Source organism: Antrostomus carolinensis, unplaced genomic scaffold (assembly GCF_000700745.2).
Source record: "Antrostomus carolinensis isolate BGI_N321 unplaced genomic scaffold, ASM70074v2 scaffold1823, whole genome shotgun sequence".
In the NCBI taxonomy this organism is placed as follows: Eukaryota; Metazoa; Chordata; class Aves; order Caprimulgiformes; family Caprimulgidae; genus Antrostomus; species Antrostomus carolinensis.
The window spans coordinates 75,085-90,708 of NW_010305650.1; the positions used below are offsets into that span (position 1 = coordinate 75,085).

At 46.0% G+C, this 15,624-nt stretch overlaps 1 protein-coding gene across 1 annotated transcript in view; it reads left to right on the forward strand.

Moving 5' to 3' along the window:
- The window catches only part of LRIG1 (leucine rich repeats and immunoglobulin like domains 1), a gene marked incomplete at its 5' end in the record, with an annotated part of 53,284 nt that extends 37,995 nt beyond the window's left edge, over positions 1-15,289 (forward strand). Inside the window, 10 exons of the mRNA XM_010164833.1 lie at positions 4,365-4,436; positions 5,717-5,788; positions 7,106-7,269; positions 9,083-9,403; positions 9,984-10,265; positions 10,813-11,232; positions 12,543-12,665; positions 13,240-13,404; positions 14,551-14,859; positions 15,057-15,289. Coding sequence (XP_010163135.1) covers positions 4,365-4,436; positions 5,717-5,788; positions 7,106-7,269; positions 9,083-9,403; positions 9,984-10,265; positions 10,813-11,232; positions 12,543-12,665; positions 13,240-13,404; positions 14,551-14,859; positions 15,057-15,289 — 2,161 coding nt within the window. The remainder of the gene's footprint in view (positions 1-4,364; positions 4,437-5,716; positions 5,789-7,105; positions 7,270-9,082; positions 9,404-9,983; positions 10,266-10,812; positions 11,233-12,542; positions 12,666-13,239; positions 13,405-14,550; positions 14,860-15,056) is intronic.
- Between the last annotated feature and the right edge of the window lie 335 nt (positions 15,290-15,624).

Sequence of the window (15,624 nt, forward strand, 5' to 3'; positions counted from 1 at the left end):
TAAAAACAAACAGCAACAAAAAAGACCCCTTGCGATCTTCAGCGAAGCACTGACTGATGCAGCAAATAACAATAAACAGAAGAGAAAAATCACCCCATTTCCTGTTACAGCAGAGGATTGAAACAGGATTCATTTCTGTGGGATACTGAGAGTGATCTGTTGGGCTTCCTTCCATGTGCAGCAACAATAAAAGGCACCATGGGGCATAGGCTCTTAAAGAGATAAAAAGAAACCTAAGGCAAGCATGCGCCTTGCAAATGTTTATGGCTTGCTTGGCCTTCGCAAGCAGTTTCACATTGCTCTGTGCTTGTTCGTGTTCCATTTGAAATCGGCTGTATAAATCAGCCCTGTCAGAGAAGTCTCTGATGGCTTGTGACAAATCAAGTGTCTTTCTAATCATTACCTCTTGCCTTTGTTTAAGTTCTCAGCATCCCCCCATCACGCTGTCTCTGATGCTGAGATGGCACAGCCAGAGGTGCAGTAAAAGTACCTCGATGGATAGCAGATGGCTAGAATGAATCCTGGCAGGCGGTATATTGTCACGATCTCATTAGAGACTCCTGGGGGGGTGGGAAGAGCCATGGCAGGGTTTGTGGGGACGTCATACTTAGATGGAGAAGAAAAAATTTGAAGTCACAGACGTAGAGAGCATTTGATCATTGCTGAGGGGAGTCACTAGAACCAAGGAGAGAGGAACCAAGTTGTAGCTGTGAGTAAAGTGAGGCAGAAGGCAGAGAAGGACTTAAGGACCCAGGGACTGTCAGGCAGGGGGGAAGAAGTGTGGGAGAAAGAGAGGCCAGGAGAAATCACTGTGCACGTGGAGTTGGGAAATATTTCCAAGAGTTGCTAGAGAAAAGGCAGAGGAGCAGACATGGTGGGTGAGAGTCCTTGGCTGCTGTTGCTGAAGTTTTGGTTTGTCTGAAGAAACTGGTGAAACCATGTGACCAGCTAGAAGGGTGGTGGGAGCAGAGGCTCTGTCCAGAGGGATTTGCAGACTGTAGGATTGTGAGTCTCTAATGCTGCTATGACAAGGGAGAGAAGTTGGAGGAGAGGAGCGGAGAGAGCTGTCCTGGTGGGACATCCACCACAGGGCATCCCTCCAGTGTGGCCACTGGCATGGGAGTGAAAGTGGTGGTCCCGAGCGATTGGGGTATGTTAGAAATGTTGGGTGCAGATAACAGGAGAGAGATGAAAAAGCCAGAGGAGACAGCATTGAGGGAGAGAGTTCAACAAAAGAATCAACTCAGCAACCAGGAGAAATGAGCACTGGTGAGTTGTGGGGGTCAGGCAGAGGCCAGGAGGTACGGCAGGGAGCGAGAGGAGGAAGGAGGGGAGCAGAGGCAGCCTGCGGGGTTGTATGTTTGAAGCTCAGGGCAGAGCAGCTATTGCTCCCCTGTGAAGTAGCCGTGGCCTGATCTGATGTTTAGCATCCAGCACAAGGAATGGCTTCACAGGATGACCAGTTTTGTCTGCCAGTAGCCAAGGCTGCAGCAGGGGCTTGCACAAATCTAAAGAAACCAGGTTTGCATCTTTTTTCACGTTGTTGACCTCTGTCTTTCATTGCACATGGACTTGGGCCAGCTCTGGCTCTGGTTGAACGCAGGGAAGGACACGTGCCCGTGGTTTGTGAGGAGAATGCAGTGAATTTCATAGCCTGGATGAAGAGCGTGTGTATCAGGTTGGTCTTGGGCAGGCAGGAGTGGTTTGATTACCTAACAGAGTGAACCTGCTGTTCACTCTCTCTGGACAGAAAATCTGCTGGTTTTGTGCATTGTCAACCAGAGTGTAAGGCTAGAAAAACCCTCAGACTGTGAGATTATTTCATTCTATTTATTGAGGTGTTGTAGGGACTCTTGGGAATGGTCACTTTTAAAGAGATCTGCTCAGATCTGTTTTAACTTATCAGCACATAAATCCCAAACTTGGAATTCCATCTCAGGCTGAAGTGAGCATCATTCTTGCTGGCAGGATTTTTTTGTAAATAAAATAAAATATTGACCTTTACAGTGAACATTTCACTGTGTGATTTAGGTTCTGTGTTTAAACCATCAATGGGCTTTAAATACATTAGCATACAAAAAAATAAATGGGCACTTCAGAGGAGACCTTCCAATGAATTAATAATCACCTCAGCTCTGTGGAGATTGCCTTAAAAGCTGTTCCCCTTTGATCTGGCACAGATTAGCCTCTGAAAGGATTTAGCGCAGAGAGGGTTGTTTGCTGAAATGAAGGTGTTAAACTGAGAGGTGGGGAGGCCAGTCACTTTAGCCTTCTTTGAATTATATATGAAGCTGTCCACATGGAGAGCACAGGCCTAAATTAAAATGTTTCTTGAAGAAGGAGGGAGAGTCGAGAAGCACCGAAGCATAAAAAGCATCAGTGGAATCACTGGGGAACAAGGAGTTTCCTAATTATTCAAGCTGCTAAATGTAACTGGGTTTTTTTTGATGGCTCACTCAGTGACTGAGATCTTCCTGCAGGTGCAAAACTGGCTGGAGGAGAAAATGCTGCTTCCTAATGACTGGTGTGCCTAGCGTGTAATTACACTTATGCAATCACCGGGAGAGCACGCTTGTGCTGAGCTCTGCCGCCAGCCCAGCAGCGTTTCTGGAGTGCAGCAGGCAGGCTAATTGTGGAGCTGCATACCGCTGCCTTTGCATTCCACTGTGCCACAGCCCTTTGAAGGGGGCCACTGGGTTCAAACCATTTTGGAACTGGAGAAGTGGTTAGTTGAGATTTGAAAGGTGTAATGATTTTAATGAGTTTGCTGGGGCATGGCGTTATTACCAGTGTGTTGTGTATTTCTCAAGTATATAGCCATAAAACTGTATGTACCTGTACAAGTGATGTATACATTGTGTATTCACATCCCCAGATGTACTGCTTAGCTCTGCACAGATAAGTAATCAGATATAATCAGTATCTCAGATTTTCAAAGTCAAAGATCCACTGTAAACAATAAATAGAAATCTCCAGTTACCAAACCCAAGCTCAGTGTGACACCCTCATTTAGGAATATGGCTCCAGAAATTAATGCTGCCATATGACCAAACTGTGCATATAGTAAATTATTTACTGTATTAATTATTCTAATGGATTTTTCAAAGCCTTCATTAATACAACATCCCTTTTACCAAATGATGGTACACAGGATTGCACACAGAGCAAAAAACCACACACACACTCTCCAGCTCTGGTACCTGGTTTTGGTGCTGTAACAGGGAGCTCAGTAAAGCTCACTGTAGATACTAGAACAATCCTGTCAGTAAAGCAGGTGCAGCTCTCTGGAGCCTTTATCAGCCACCAGTGTGCCTGTGGTAGCTGTCTTTATTCTTGCCTCAAATCAAATAATTAATGAAGGGACACAGCCCTGAAAATTCAGCCGTGGTTCTGTACCGAGTTAACTCTGTCTATAACAAAGGGCTTAGAGTGTGTGTCTCGCTGTGAAGGCTGGGAGGTTGCTTGGCCTGAAACTAAAGCTTTTGGTTGTGTTTTGCTCTGTAATGTTTGTAATTTATTTGTGATTCTTGGGCCACAGACCTTTTGTATCAAGCTGGGAGTAACCAGCCTTTCCTGTCCACTCAAAGATGAGAGTGGTGGCAGCGGACAGCAATACCACCATCAGGGTGATGATCGTCCCCCTCTTGCCACTGAGAAGCACTCTCTGCTGATTGGGAGGAACGCTCTCTGCTCACAGATGCAAGCACGCTTCTCAGCTCTATAGATGACTTGTTCTCTTCTTCCTTTTATCCCTTGAAATCACCACTTGGCTATTATTTATTGCATCGTATTGCTCTGCTGTTGTATTTATAACAGGCCGAGGAAGGAAGTCAGCACTCGCTTCAGTTAGCTGCTGAACAAACGTGCAGCCAAGAGGCAGCCCTCAGCCCTTGTGTGTGGATGTCTGTTTAGGCCAAGCAACAGTGGATAAATTCCCACTCTTTTTACTATCTGGGAAGAAGTCAGAAATGAAAACTGTTACAGGGAGAGACCAAAATCTTGTTAAACTGTCATTGCACTTAATCCTGTCCACAGCCAGCCTGCAAAGAGTAGAGGGGACCTTCTGTTACTCAGCAAGCTGGTTTCTAAGCACTGGAGCAAACCTGCCTTTTTACGTGATATGGCACATTCCCTTTTGTGCTGTCATCACTATTAAATTCGAATACAGATAAAAGGATTTAATTTCAGGAGCAGGAAAGTGAGTGTACTTCAGCCCTCTTAATCTCCGTGCAGTTCAGATTTCCCAGGACTTACACTGAGCGCGTATATCAGATAAAGCCACACTAATTGTGTTCTTTCTTTTTCTGCCCTCCTCTCCTCATTTTCTTTCTGTTTATCTGGCACTGGATGTTTGGAAACTGCAGAACTCTGTTTGGAAACAAGATCAAGTCAGTGGCCAAGAAAGCGTTCTCAGGGTTGGAGGCCCTGGAGCACCTGTGAGTAACCCACCATGCCTCGGAGTTTGGGAAGGGGGGTCTGCCAAAAGTAGCTGCTTGAGAGATCTGCTAGCAATTTAATAGTGTCTTTGTAAACTGAGAAGCCAGTCCATTTGTGGGGGCCACCTGCTTCCTTCTCATTATAAGTCAGCCTCAACTTTGGCCTTTTTTTGTGCCAGGAACAAAGTTAAAGAACATATGGCAAATCTGCATGCTCTTAATTTCTTGATTTGTTCTTGGATAAATATCGCCTTGACTTGCACATGGCTTCTTTGCAGTTTGTTAGCAATGAAAATATGCTATTTCAGATGTAACCCTCTCTCCTCTTCCCTTGCCCCAACTTCCTGCTAAATCTGGGCTCTGGCAGTGACACGTGTTGCAAATGACTGCTTATGATGCAGGCACCGAACGTCCCCGTTCAGCACAACTGCCTCAGAGCCATCTGCAAGACGGAAATTTTGGCTGCCGCTACATCATTTTTGTCCCAAGGCTGATGACTCCAGCAGTGATTCATGAATAACTTCCTTTCTGAATTAAGACAAGTTAAAGTAGATGTGATGCTGCTCTAGATATTTTATTGGCTGTTGATCGTATGAAATGCTGTGACCATGGAGAGCACTCTGAAGGGTTAGGGCTGCCTGATGTGGGGGTACATTCCCAGATAAAGGTTCCCTTATTAATCCTTTGCTGAGGTTTCCTCTGCAAGCAGGGCTTGTGTGTCCTGCATTTTACTTAGTAAAGTAAGCCCTAATCTGACACTGTCCTTTGAAATGTTTAATTAGCAATAGCTGTGAGAGAAGCTTTTAAGAATTCCTTCTTTTGGAAACATGGCAATGTTTTTCAAACACAATAGTATCCTCTCAAAGTCACTTTCAAGTAACTTCTCAGATGCCGTTTAGTGCAAGTATTTGCTTTCTTTATGTTTGCTGAAGGTCTAGCCTGGGATACGACATTCCTGACTATCTTTGGTTATTGAGGCGGCTGAGGAATTTGTGAGCTATGGATGATGGAGGTAGCTGAGACGGAGAAAGTGTAGTGAGAAGATGGGATATGAAATGACTTAGTGATTAATTCCCATAATTTTTGCTGGTTGACTGTTGCTCAGCAGTACTTACTCAATATTAAAGTGTAAAGCCATTTCTGTGAGCCACAAGTGGATGTGGCCTTAACAAGGAGCTACCAAATCACCTGCTACTGGAGTCATTGCTTAAATATGGAGAGACTTTGTCACAGCCTTAACAGTCCCTTTGGTTCACATTGCCTTTGGTTATGTTCTGCAGGAACCTTGGGGATAACGCCATCCGCTCAATCCAAGCAGACGCTTTTGCTAAGATGAAGAGCCTGCGGCAGCTGTAAGTCATTGGACTGTGCACACCATTAAGGAGGCAAGGACCCCTCTTGCCCTGGACGTGAGAAGCAGCACGTTGTTTCCAGTGGGATGTTATTCGCATTACCACTCATTTATTTCCTCCTCCCCCCGTCCTCTACAGGGTATTTTTACACATGAGTAGATGTCAAGGGAACATCTTGCGTTTAATAATGAGCAAAGTTAGATCATCGGAACAGGTTCTTCCAGCAGGTTTGCATCTGTGCAATTATTCATCTCCGCTCAGGAAGTCCAGCCCTGGTCCTGTCAGCCATCTCTCCTTCTCATGCTGCCGCTGATTGAATTCCCAGTGGCCCCTCTGCTGTACCTGTATTCAGGGTTTGCATACAGGACTGACATTGCAGCGATAAGGACCATTTGAACTGGATCCACTTGTCATCCAGCCTTCTGGTGTAAAAATACAGATGTGTTATCAGAGCTGCTGCTTGCGCTCCAGGCTGGGGCTCTGCACTGTTATCAGACACTGTTTCCAGTCTTGCCTGGTTTCCTTTTCTCTTCTTCTCCATAAATATTTAATCCACTGTCAGTGTATTGCTACGCTCTGGAGTAGTGCAATGTCTGTGGAACAAGAAATTACTTATTTGGTATTTGGGCAAGTTCAGATTCTTTTTCCTGACTTTGGAAATGGGAATCAGATGGTCGATGTTAACAGTGACATTTAATACCAGTGACCGGGGAACGAGTAAGATAAATGTTGCACGTCCGTTGTTTGTTTAACCACCTTCTCTTTTGCACTGGCTCTTGAAACAAAATTAAGGTGAAAGATTGATCTTAATAGAGAAGAACTTGTAGGATTCTAGGTACTGTGAAGGAACCTTTATACCATGGAGAAGGTGGCTTTCAGATAGGGGACGTGTACATGCAGAATGCATTGTACTGAAGTCTTAAATACCGAGGGTGTCTCTGACCTGTCCCCGCCAGCCACCACTGGTTATGCCTTCATGTGTATTAGGGGTTATGCATCTTTCTAGGACAGTAAAGTGGACAACTTTGGAAAATCAGATCCCTATGTTCCCTCATTCCTTCCCTCTCAGTCCATTTCTTTCTTTTCCCCTTTCCTGGCTAGTTTCAGACTTTAGGATTTCCCAAGGATATCAGGTAGAAAAATGGGTGGAGATTCATGAGTGCCTTGAGGACAACCCTGCAGTCCTTTTTTCCTTCCACTCATGCTGGGGGTGGGGGGGAGGGAAGAACGTGTGTCACATGAAAGTGCTGTGAGCTTTCCAGCCTCCTCTCTGTGCAGGACTCACAACAGCCTCGTGTTGGTTTTGTCTCCCTGCAGCCACATAACCAGCGACAGCTTCCTCTGCGATTGCCAGCTGAAATGGTTGCCCCAGTGGTTAGTTGAGAAAGAGCTGCAATCCTTTGTGGTGGCCACCTGCGCCCATCCTGAGTCACTAAAAAGCAAGAGCATTTTTGCCATCCTGCCAGAAAGTTTTGTGTGTGGTAAGTCTTGCGTGTGTGTTTTGAGGTTGTATGAAGGGTAGGACTCACTTGGGAAACATTTTCTTTGACTGCTAGCATGTTATTACGAGAGGGTTTCTGTTTTGTTTTCTTACTCAATGGGATCAAAGGAAGCCCAAGCCTGCATTTTAAAAATTTGTCATTGGCTACAATTTATTTCCCACCAAAACCACACAGCGCATTGCTCGCATCTAGTGTGTTCCTTACAGGGCTCCCCGAGTCTTAAATCAAAAGAGATGAATGCTTGTTCCAGTTCCAAATGGAGCTGCAGAGACTCCCCCAGTCCTCTTAAGTTCGATCCTACCAAGACTGCAGCTATAATTTTTTTCACTGCAGTGTTCTGAGCGTCTTCTGTGGCATTGTGTTCTTCACTCTTCTTGGAAATAGCAAAGGGTTAAAAAAAAAAAAAGGCAGAGGAGAATCTCTCCATCACATCTTCATTTTTTGGGCCAATAAGGCATTACCCGTGAACCAACCAGCGCCTAACAGTTGCATTAAAATCATCAGGTTTTGCTCCTACAATTGTTTTTTCTTCTAAACAGCACCTACTGCTGTTCTCCCACCCAAACACTGCAGCTGACTCTGCACCTGAGCTGTGGTTGCAAATCAACTTTATTTAATACCCAGCACACACAAACATCTACTGCCTCTCTTTTGAGAAAAAAATGTAAACCATCAGGGGAGGCCAAAAGTGATGCTGCTCGTGCATCCAGCTTTTGGGCAACACAAAGGTCTGGTTTGGTGAGCCAGACCCTGCGCTGTGGAGGGAAGCAGAGTGGATCCTGGGTGGAGCTGCACGTGGCTGTTTGATGAAGGAGAAATGAGCTTTTGAAAATACTGTTTAACTCGGTTGAATGCATGACTTGTATTGAACACGGAGCAAAAGCTTTGTTCCAGCTGCTGTCCCGTGTCGCTCTGAATCCCAGAGTGGTGGGGCTCTGCCTAGGTGGCCTCTGTCTGAGCGAGTCTGGGAGGCTTGTTGTGTTCCTCTGGAAGAAGAGATTGTGATCCCCAGAGCAACATCACGGAGTGAAGACAGCTTTGCTTCTCTGGTGCCTGCCAAGTCCTCCAGGCATTAGTACTCCTGGTTCCAGAGGCCTGGCTGTTTAATTAAACCTTAGTCAAATATTAAATTACACCATTTGTAGAAATCTAATAAATGAATCTGCTTGGAACCTTGCTAAAACCAACAGTCTCCAGGGCAGAGAGTGTGTAAAGCTTTCCACCCCAGATGGGTGACAGGCAAATACAGCCGCTTCTGCTTCGACAGTGCGTGCTGCAGTCACCTTGCTCATGAGCGCTTATCCCTAGAGGTGGCATTTCCAGCTCTGAGTGTCCTCCTGCTCTCCCCTCCTGCTTCACAGCAGTGTAGGCCTGGAGGTGAAGTTTTAAGTTCATTATTGCTTTTCATGCACGGGTTGTACAAGGAAGGATGTTTTCTTTAGAACACAGAACCTTTCTGGTGAAGACAGCTGGGCATCTTGTAGGTGTCTGAGGTCACTAAGTGACCATCTCAGTCCACTGATTAGAGAAAGAACCAGAGGAAGGAGAGTCCTGGCTTAGACCAGCCCCTCAGTGGGGTTGTGCCTGGCACATCTGCACTGTAGGGCCAGTCTCGATGGTGGAGTGCTTGGCAAGAGCAAGCTGCTTTCCTGGTGTAGACAACAGTGGATGTAAAAGCAGATGTGCAGTCATGTCTTTAATTTACACAATACTCATTTCTCATCGCATCTCTTCTCTTGCCCCAGTCTTTCCTCGTAGCCCAGAACTAACTCTGCCTGCTGGTTTCTCTTAGATGACTTCCCCAAGCCACAGATCATCATCCAGCCTGAGACAACCGTGGCTGTCCTTGGGAAGGACATCCGTTTCACTTGCTCGGCTGCCAGCAGTAGCAGCTCCCCCATGATGTTTGCGTGGAAGAAAGACAACGAGATGCTGCACAACGCTGAGATCGAGAACTTCGCCCACGTACGGGCAAAGGACGGCGAGGTGATGGAGTACACCACCATTCTGCATCTCCGGCACGTCACCTTCACCCACGAAGGGCGTTACCAGTGTATCATCACGAACCACTTCGGCTCCACCTACTCCAACAAGGCCCGACTCACTGTTAATGGTGAGCAGTAGGAAGCTGCTTTCTCATTCCTTTCCTCAGCCTGAGCTGGTACAATTCTCTAGGACCCACTTTTGTCAGCCTCAGTTACTCCTGAGGGCCCATTCCTGATGGTGAGGAGCTCCGAACCTCTTCACACCAGCTGTTTGCATCTCAGTTTGTGCTGAGAAGTGCCATGTGAGGAACACATGCCAGGCTTGTGAAGGCTGCCATCCAGCCAAGCACTTCAGCACGTTCTGAAATGGCTTTAGCCACAGGTAAATGAAAATATAAAAGGATACAAAGAGGAGGAACTATAGTGGTTGAAAGTTCTCTGTAGGAGAGATAATGGAGTTGCAGAAGAAGATTCCAAGATTCCCCCTGAGTGAGGGGATCTTGGACACTGCAGAGAGGTAAGTGCTGTAGAAACACAGGGTTAGTCCCCACCAGTGCAGATATGTCCTGCAAAAGCAGCTTGCCATGCTCTTGCCTGTGGGTAATCATCCTATCTATCTCCTGCCTAGGAGGGAAAACCGTTAGAACTGCCCAGAAGATGTTCTCCCCATGGAATTGCTCATCTCTTCTTCTTGTTTTTCTTTATCAGTGTTGCCCTCGTTTATCAAAACTCCCCATGACATCACCAGCCGGACAGGGACAACAGCGCGGCTGGAGTGTGCAGCTGAAGGACACCCCCCTCCACAAATCGCCTGGCAGAAAGATGGGGGCACAGACTTCCCTGCAGCCCGGGAACGCCGCATGCACGTCATGCCTGATGACGATGTCTTCTTCATTACGGATGTGAAGATAGAGGACATGGGTGTCTACAGCTGCACGGCACAGAACTCAGCGGGGTCTGTGCTGGCCAACGCCACCCTGACTGTTCTGGGTAAGATGCATTAGTGCCCCAAGAGACCAGGTGGTCTGGAAGTGGGAGCGGGAAGGGATTGCTGTTCAAACAGCAGATACAGAAGAGGGACAAAGAGGCAGTGCCGTGCTCTGCGTTTCTCTTGTTTCATTCTGTTACATTGTAATTAACTAATGAAAAAAAAATACCTGCTAATTAAAAGGAGCCATGAGTCGCATTTCCTCTTGTGCCAAGGAAACCCCTCCAACCATCCCATTTCCTGCCTGGGAAAATGACTTTAAAAGGAAATTGCACTTCATCTCTCTTGCCCTACGAAGTAATTCACATGTGTCAGCCACTGGGCCTTGTCCCCAGGGGTTCCTGTGTTGGGAAGGCCAACACACCACCAGCTGCTTACGGGAACACCCTGGTGGGGATTATCAGACCTGTTGTGGTTTGCAGCCACCACGCTCCTGGGCACATTGCTGTATATTTGCCTGCAGGAACATCAGTTCCATTCAGTACTGTTACAAGAAATGTGTTGTTATGCCATCCCCATGAATTAATTTCTGTGTTTATTCTCCTGCAGAGACACCATCTTTGATTCATCCACTGGAAGACCATGTAGTGTCTGTAGGTGAGACGGTGGCTCTTCAGTGCAAAGCCACAGGGAGCCCCCCTCCCCGCATTACCTGGCTGAAAGGTGACCAGCCCCTGGTTGTGACAGAAAGGCATCACTTTACCTCCGGCAACCAGCTGCTGATCGTTAGGAATGTTGTCTTGGAGGATGCTGGGAAATACACCTGTGAAATGTCCAACACCCTGGGGACAGAGCGCGCGCACAGCCACGTGAGCATCCTACAGTCTCTCGGCTGCCGGAAGGACCGTACCACTGTGGGCATCATCACCATTGCCGTGGTGTGTAGCATCGTGCTGACCTCTCTGGTCTGGGTCTGCATCATCTACCAAACCAGGAAGAAGAGTGAGGAATACAGCGTCACCAACACAGGTAGCTCTAGTCTTGTGCTGAGGCTTTCTCTAACCTTTTGTGCTGTCAGACTTTCCCCCTGTGCCTGAGTCGGCACGTCAGGTAGCCACACAGTCACACTGGAAAGGCAGTTGGCTTATCTCAGTGGTTCTCTTGGCTCACAAAGCTGGAACCAGCTTTCACTTGCTGTTGAAAGCACGTTCAGGGCTGCACTTCTCCTCCTGGCTGGATCTTCAGAAAGGTCTTTTCCACTTGGCAGTAGTTTCAGCCATTGCTTTGCTACTTTGGTTTTCCATGACCATAAATGATAACTCTTGAGACAGTCTGGATTATGTCCACGATGCTGTGAACCTGTCTTACTTCTTACTTTGTATTTTCAAAGACTTTGTATTCAAAACACTGAAAAACTAGACTTTGAAGCTGGAATCCCTTTTTTCATGTTGCCTGTAAGAACTGTTGTAGCCCTTGCTTTTTAGGGGCAGAAGTAGTGTTTATTGCTGCTTCCTGATACTCAAAAGGGATAATTTGGTACTGAAATAAGCGTGGCAGTGAGAATAAAACTCTCCTGTCCTCAGTGTTACGCAGCCTCTGAACAGAAGTTTGGAAGAACCAGCCTAAGCCTTCCCCACCCTGCTGGGGTTTGCAGCGTTCCTGTATTACACTCAGCTTTGTAGTATGACGCAGGATTTTAAGGGCATGGGATAGGTAGGAAGTCTTGGATACTATATGACCAGTATGATGGGTCAGTGGGATTCCCACCCCCACCACCACCTTTTTTCCAGTCCTGAAAATCTGGGGCTTCACACCTAGCATAACTGAGTTTCACTTGGTTTTTTGTGACAAGGAAAACTGAAATTGCCTGGTACCAAATGGAGAAAGCCAAGGAGATAGCTCAGGGGCTTAGACTTACTTGCTTGCTTAAGTAAATCGAAGACCCTGTTCTTCAGAAATCTTTTACTCATGACTTTGGGAGGCACAGGACTTGAGTCAAATGAGGTACTCAGAGTTTCAGCAGAAAAGGAAGGATTTACATGTTCTGCAGCGACAGTTCCACCTCCACCTGCCTTGTACTGACCATGCCACATGCAAACTCTCCAGATGACTTTATCAGCACTGCAGCTCACAGCTTTAAGCTTTGAAAAATCAGGCGTGGGGCTTCTGAGGGGAATGGGGTATTTAGGCAGTTCAGTTTCCGTTGCATCTACAGAAAATAACATTTAACAGATCTGGTCCCAAATCCCTCTTGAAAATGTGATTTTTTACTTGCCTTTGAAAACAGAAGCCTTTATATCCCACTAGGAACTGACATTTCTCTGCTCCCGTTGCTCTAGATGAGACAATTGTGCCTCCTGATGTGCCGAGCTACCTGTCTTCACAAGGGACTCTTTCTGACCGGCAGGAAGCGGTTGTCAGGGTAGATACCCAACAGCCCAACGGGCACATCGACAGCAACGGTGAGAACTGCTTTCATTGGTTTTTCTGTAACGCTGTATCTGAACGTGATATGAGGAGGGAGAAACCACAGTACTGAGTTCTCGAACTGTGCTTGTTAGGAGTTATCTGAAAGATCTTCATAATGTAATTCTCTAGCTACTGCATTTCTGCAGAACAAGGATGTGTCTCTCACTTCACAAAGCCATCCTCTCCCAGTAACAGCAGTGTTTGTACAAGCAGGCTGCTTCGGGAACTGCTCAGTCAGGCCCTAAGGACTGTTTTTTTGCTAATTTTGGATTAGTTCTTTGGCACCAGAGTTACCCATAGTTAAGCTCTAGTAGAAAATACATTAGCATTGCCTGTCCCTGCCTTCGGGCTTAGAAATTAAATGCTGGGGTTTTACAGTGTTTAAACACAGCACGTTAGGAAGGAGACTCTGAACCAAGATTCTCCTGAGATGGTGCAGCATTTACTCTCTTAAACGTTAGCTTCAAATTATCTATTATCTCCATTGCTATTTTTTCTATTTTTTACAGTAGAAATAAGACTAAGAAGTCATTCAGCTGAGAGCAGATGGTTGTCATCTTTAGCCAGATGGTTTGTTTGTTACAGGTATGTGTCAGACTGATGCTGGAAGGTGTCCAGATGTGGAAGCTCCCACCGTAGGTTGTAGACAGCCCAAGCTGTGTATCGGCTATAATAAAGATACTTGGAAAACTGAAGACATGGCTGATGGAATGCTCGTTCCAGATAAGACAGGTACAAACCCCATTAATCTGGACAGGTATTTCGTGTTTGTACAGATCAGAAAGCACTCCAGGTCAGACAGTATTAAGACAAGAAATTGTTACCTTTAGAAAAAAAAAAGCAGCAGCTCAGAATGATTCTCAGGTGTGAGCACAGCAAATTTACTTTGTCCTGCTTGCTTTGATCCTCTATCAAGCTTGGATAGTTTGAATTCGAGGAACTGTCAGCAAGAGGCAGACTAAAGCTCACGACGGCCATTCCTTGCAGCTGGTTAGACGGTGTTTGGATTTGGGGCTGTTCCTACAACATGAGAGCACTTTCAAACTGAAGGTGTTAAAATTTTTCATGCTCTTTAAAGGGGCTGTCAACTTCAAAGCTCAGCTTTTTTTTTTTAATTTCCAAAATTTAAAGGTTGTTTTGGGCACTGTACCTGCCCCTGCTCTTTGCCAGTGGCTTGGGTGTTACACTCATACTTTTCTCTTTTTAGGATGTGTTTTCTGTTCTTATGCTGTATTGTGTAACATCCACAGAAAAACAGCCAGTGAAACGTATTTTCTCTCCAGGAGAAACTGTAAAGTTTCATAATGGAAAGTTGTCAAGTGCACTAAGGAAATTAACTTTCAACATTTAGAAACTCTTGTCCCGCTTGCTGCTTTGAATTCTGCTCATCTGTTATTACCACTCGCAGCAGTAACGTATCTTCAGATAACAATGGGAGTTGACAGGGATCCCTGTAAAGCAGCAGCACAAAAATAAGAAAGGTAACTTGGTATTTTAAAGCAGGTACAGGAAAGTTCCACCTTCTATTTCTACCCTGACTAGAAAAAGAAATAAATGTAGAGTTTATTTTTTAAAAAAAAAGAAAGTCATAACTTCTTTGGAGTCAAAAAAACCCCAAAACAAACAAAAACCTGAACTACTAAACCTATTAATTAGGACTTTAGTGGCAACTGCAGAGTTCTGAGCAACACAGGTATTTACTGGCCCTGTATAAAACCAGGAGGTGTCCGTGTTATTCAGTGAGAGATTCCCACACTGCTGAGGGACACATGGACTAAACAGAACGGCCTTTTCCTTCCGCAAGTTGTGTGCTTCGGTGCTGACAACTTCCAGCTGGTTAATCATCACTTGTTGCCATTTTCCCTTCCTCCCTGACAGGCTATGGGCTGCCAGTTGTGTGCACGGACTGCAGCGGCAGCACGGACAGCATGAATGTCCACATTTACCCCAGGGAGTCGGAGTACTACTCTGAGAGCCTTAAGACTGTGGATCATACCCACCCAAACGCACTGAGCAGCAAGGAACGAAACAGGAAGAGGGGTGCAGGCACCAGCCTTCTTCATCCTCAGCCGTGCAACGGGATTGCCAGCGGCAAGAGGATGGAAACAGACGGGACCCTCTACCCCAGCAACCACGACAGAATAAAACCTGTGAGCACCACCAGCCCGCTGCTGGCAGACAAACTGGGTACGTGTTTCCTTGGGGATGTCTCTTTCTCCCCAGGTGCATTATAACACCAGCTGGGTCATAGCAGAGCCCTGTTTTCTCCCATCAGCTTTTTTAACTGGCTCAGGGGCAGGAAAGATCACGGCAGGGCTGGTTTTATGAGGAGCGCTGGCAGGCTGAGCATCAGCTAACCACACTGGTTCTCTGGTTTCTTGCAGGCTCTTCGCAAGCAGCAGCCAAACCTTCAGAGCTTAACAACCTTAATTTGGTGAGAGCTTCACCGGCAGGAGGGTCATTAAAGCAACTGAATGTGCTTCCTGAAATTTCCCCAACACTACTGGATCTGCAGAGCGAAGTGGAAGTGAAAGAAGCTCTCCTGTCCAACGGCTTCGCGCCCAAGCCCTGCGACTCCGTTCATGAGTTGAAGCCACCGAGCAGATCGCTGGACTGAGGGGACACTGCCATGTGCTAATTAACAAACACGCTATTATTTTTTTAATTTTGTTTTTTTTTTTTTGCACAGAGTATATAGGCTACTTACTTCTACCTCAAATCTTGAACTGATGACCTGTCAGAGGCAAACAGCTGAGGTATGAGAAACAAGCTTGTATGGGGAACAAACTCCTGTTCGAGCGTCATCTGTTTGTACATAGTTTAAAACTTCCCTGAGAAGTATGAAGCGTTCAAAAGTTGACTTGCATATGAAGCACATAAATGCAAGGGATTATTGTGTAAAGAGAAAAGTATTTGATACAATTGTACATAAGAGTTTTCATATATAAATAT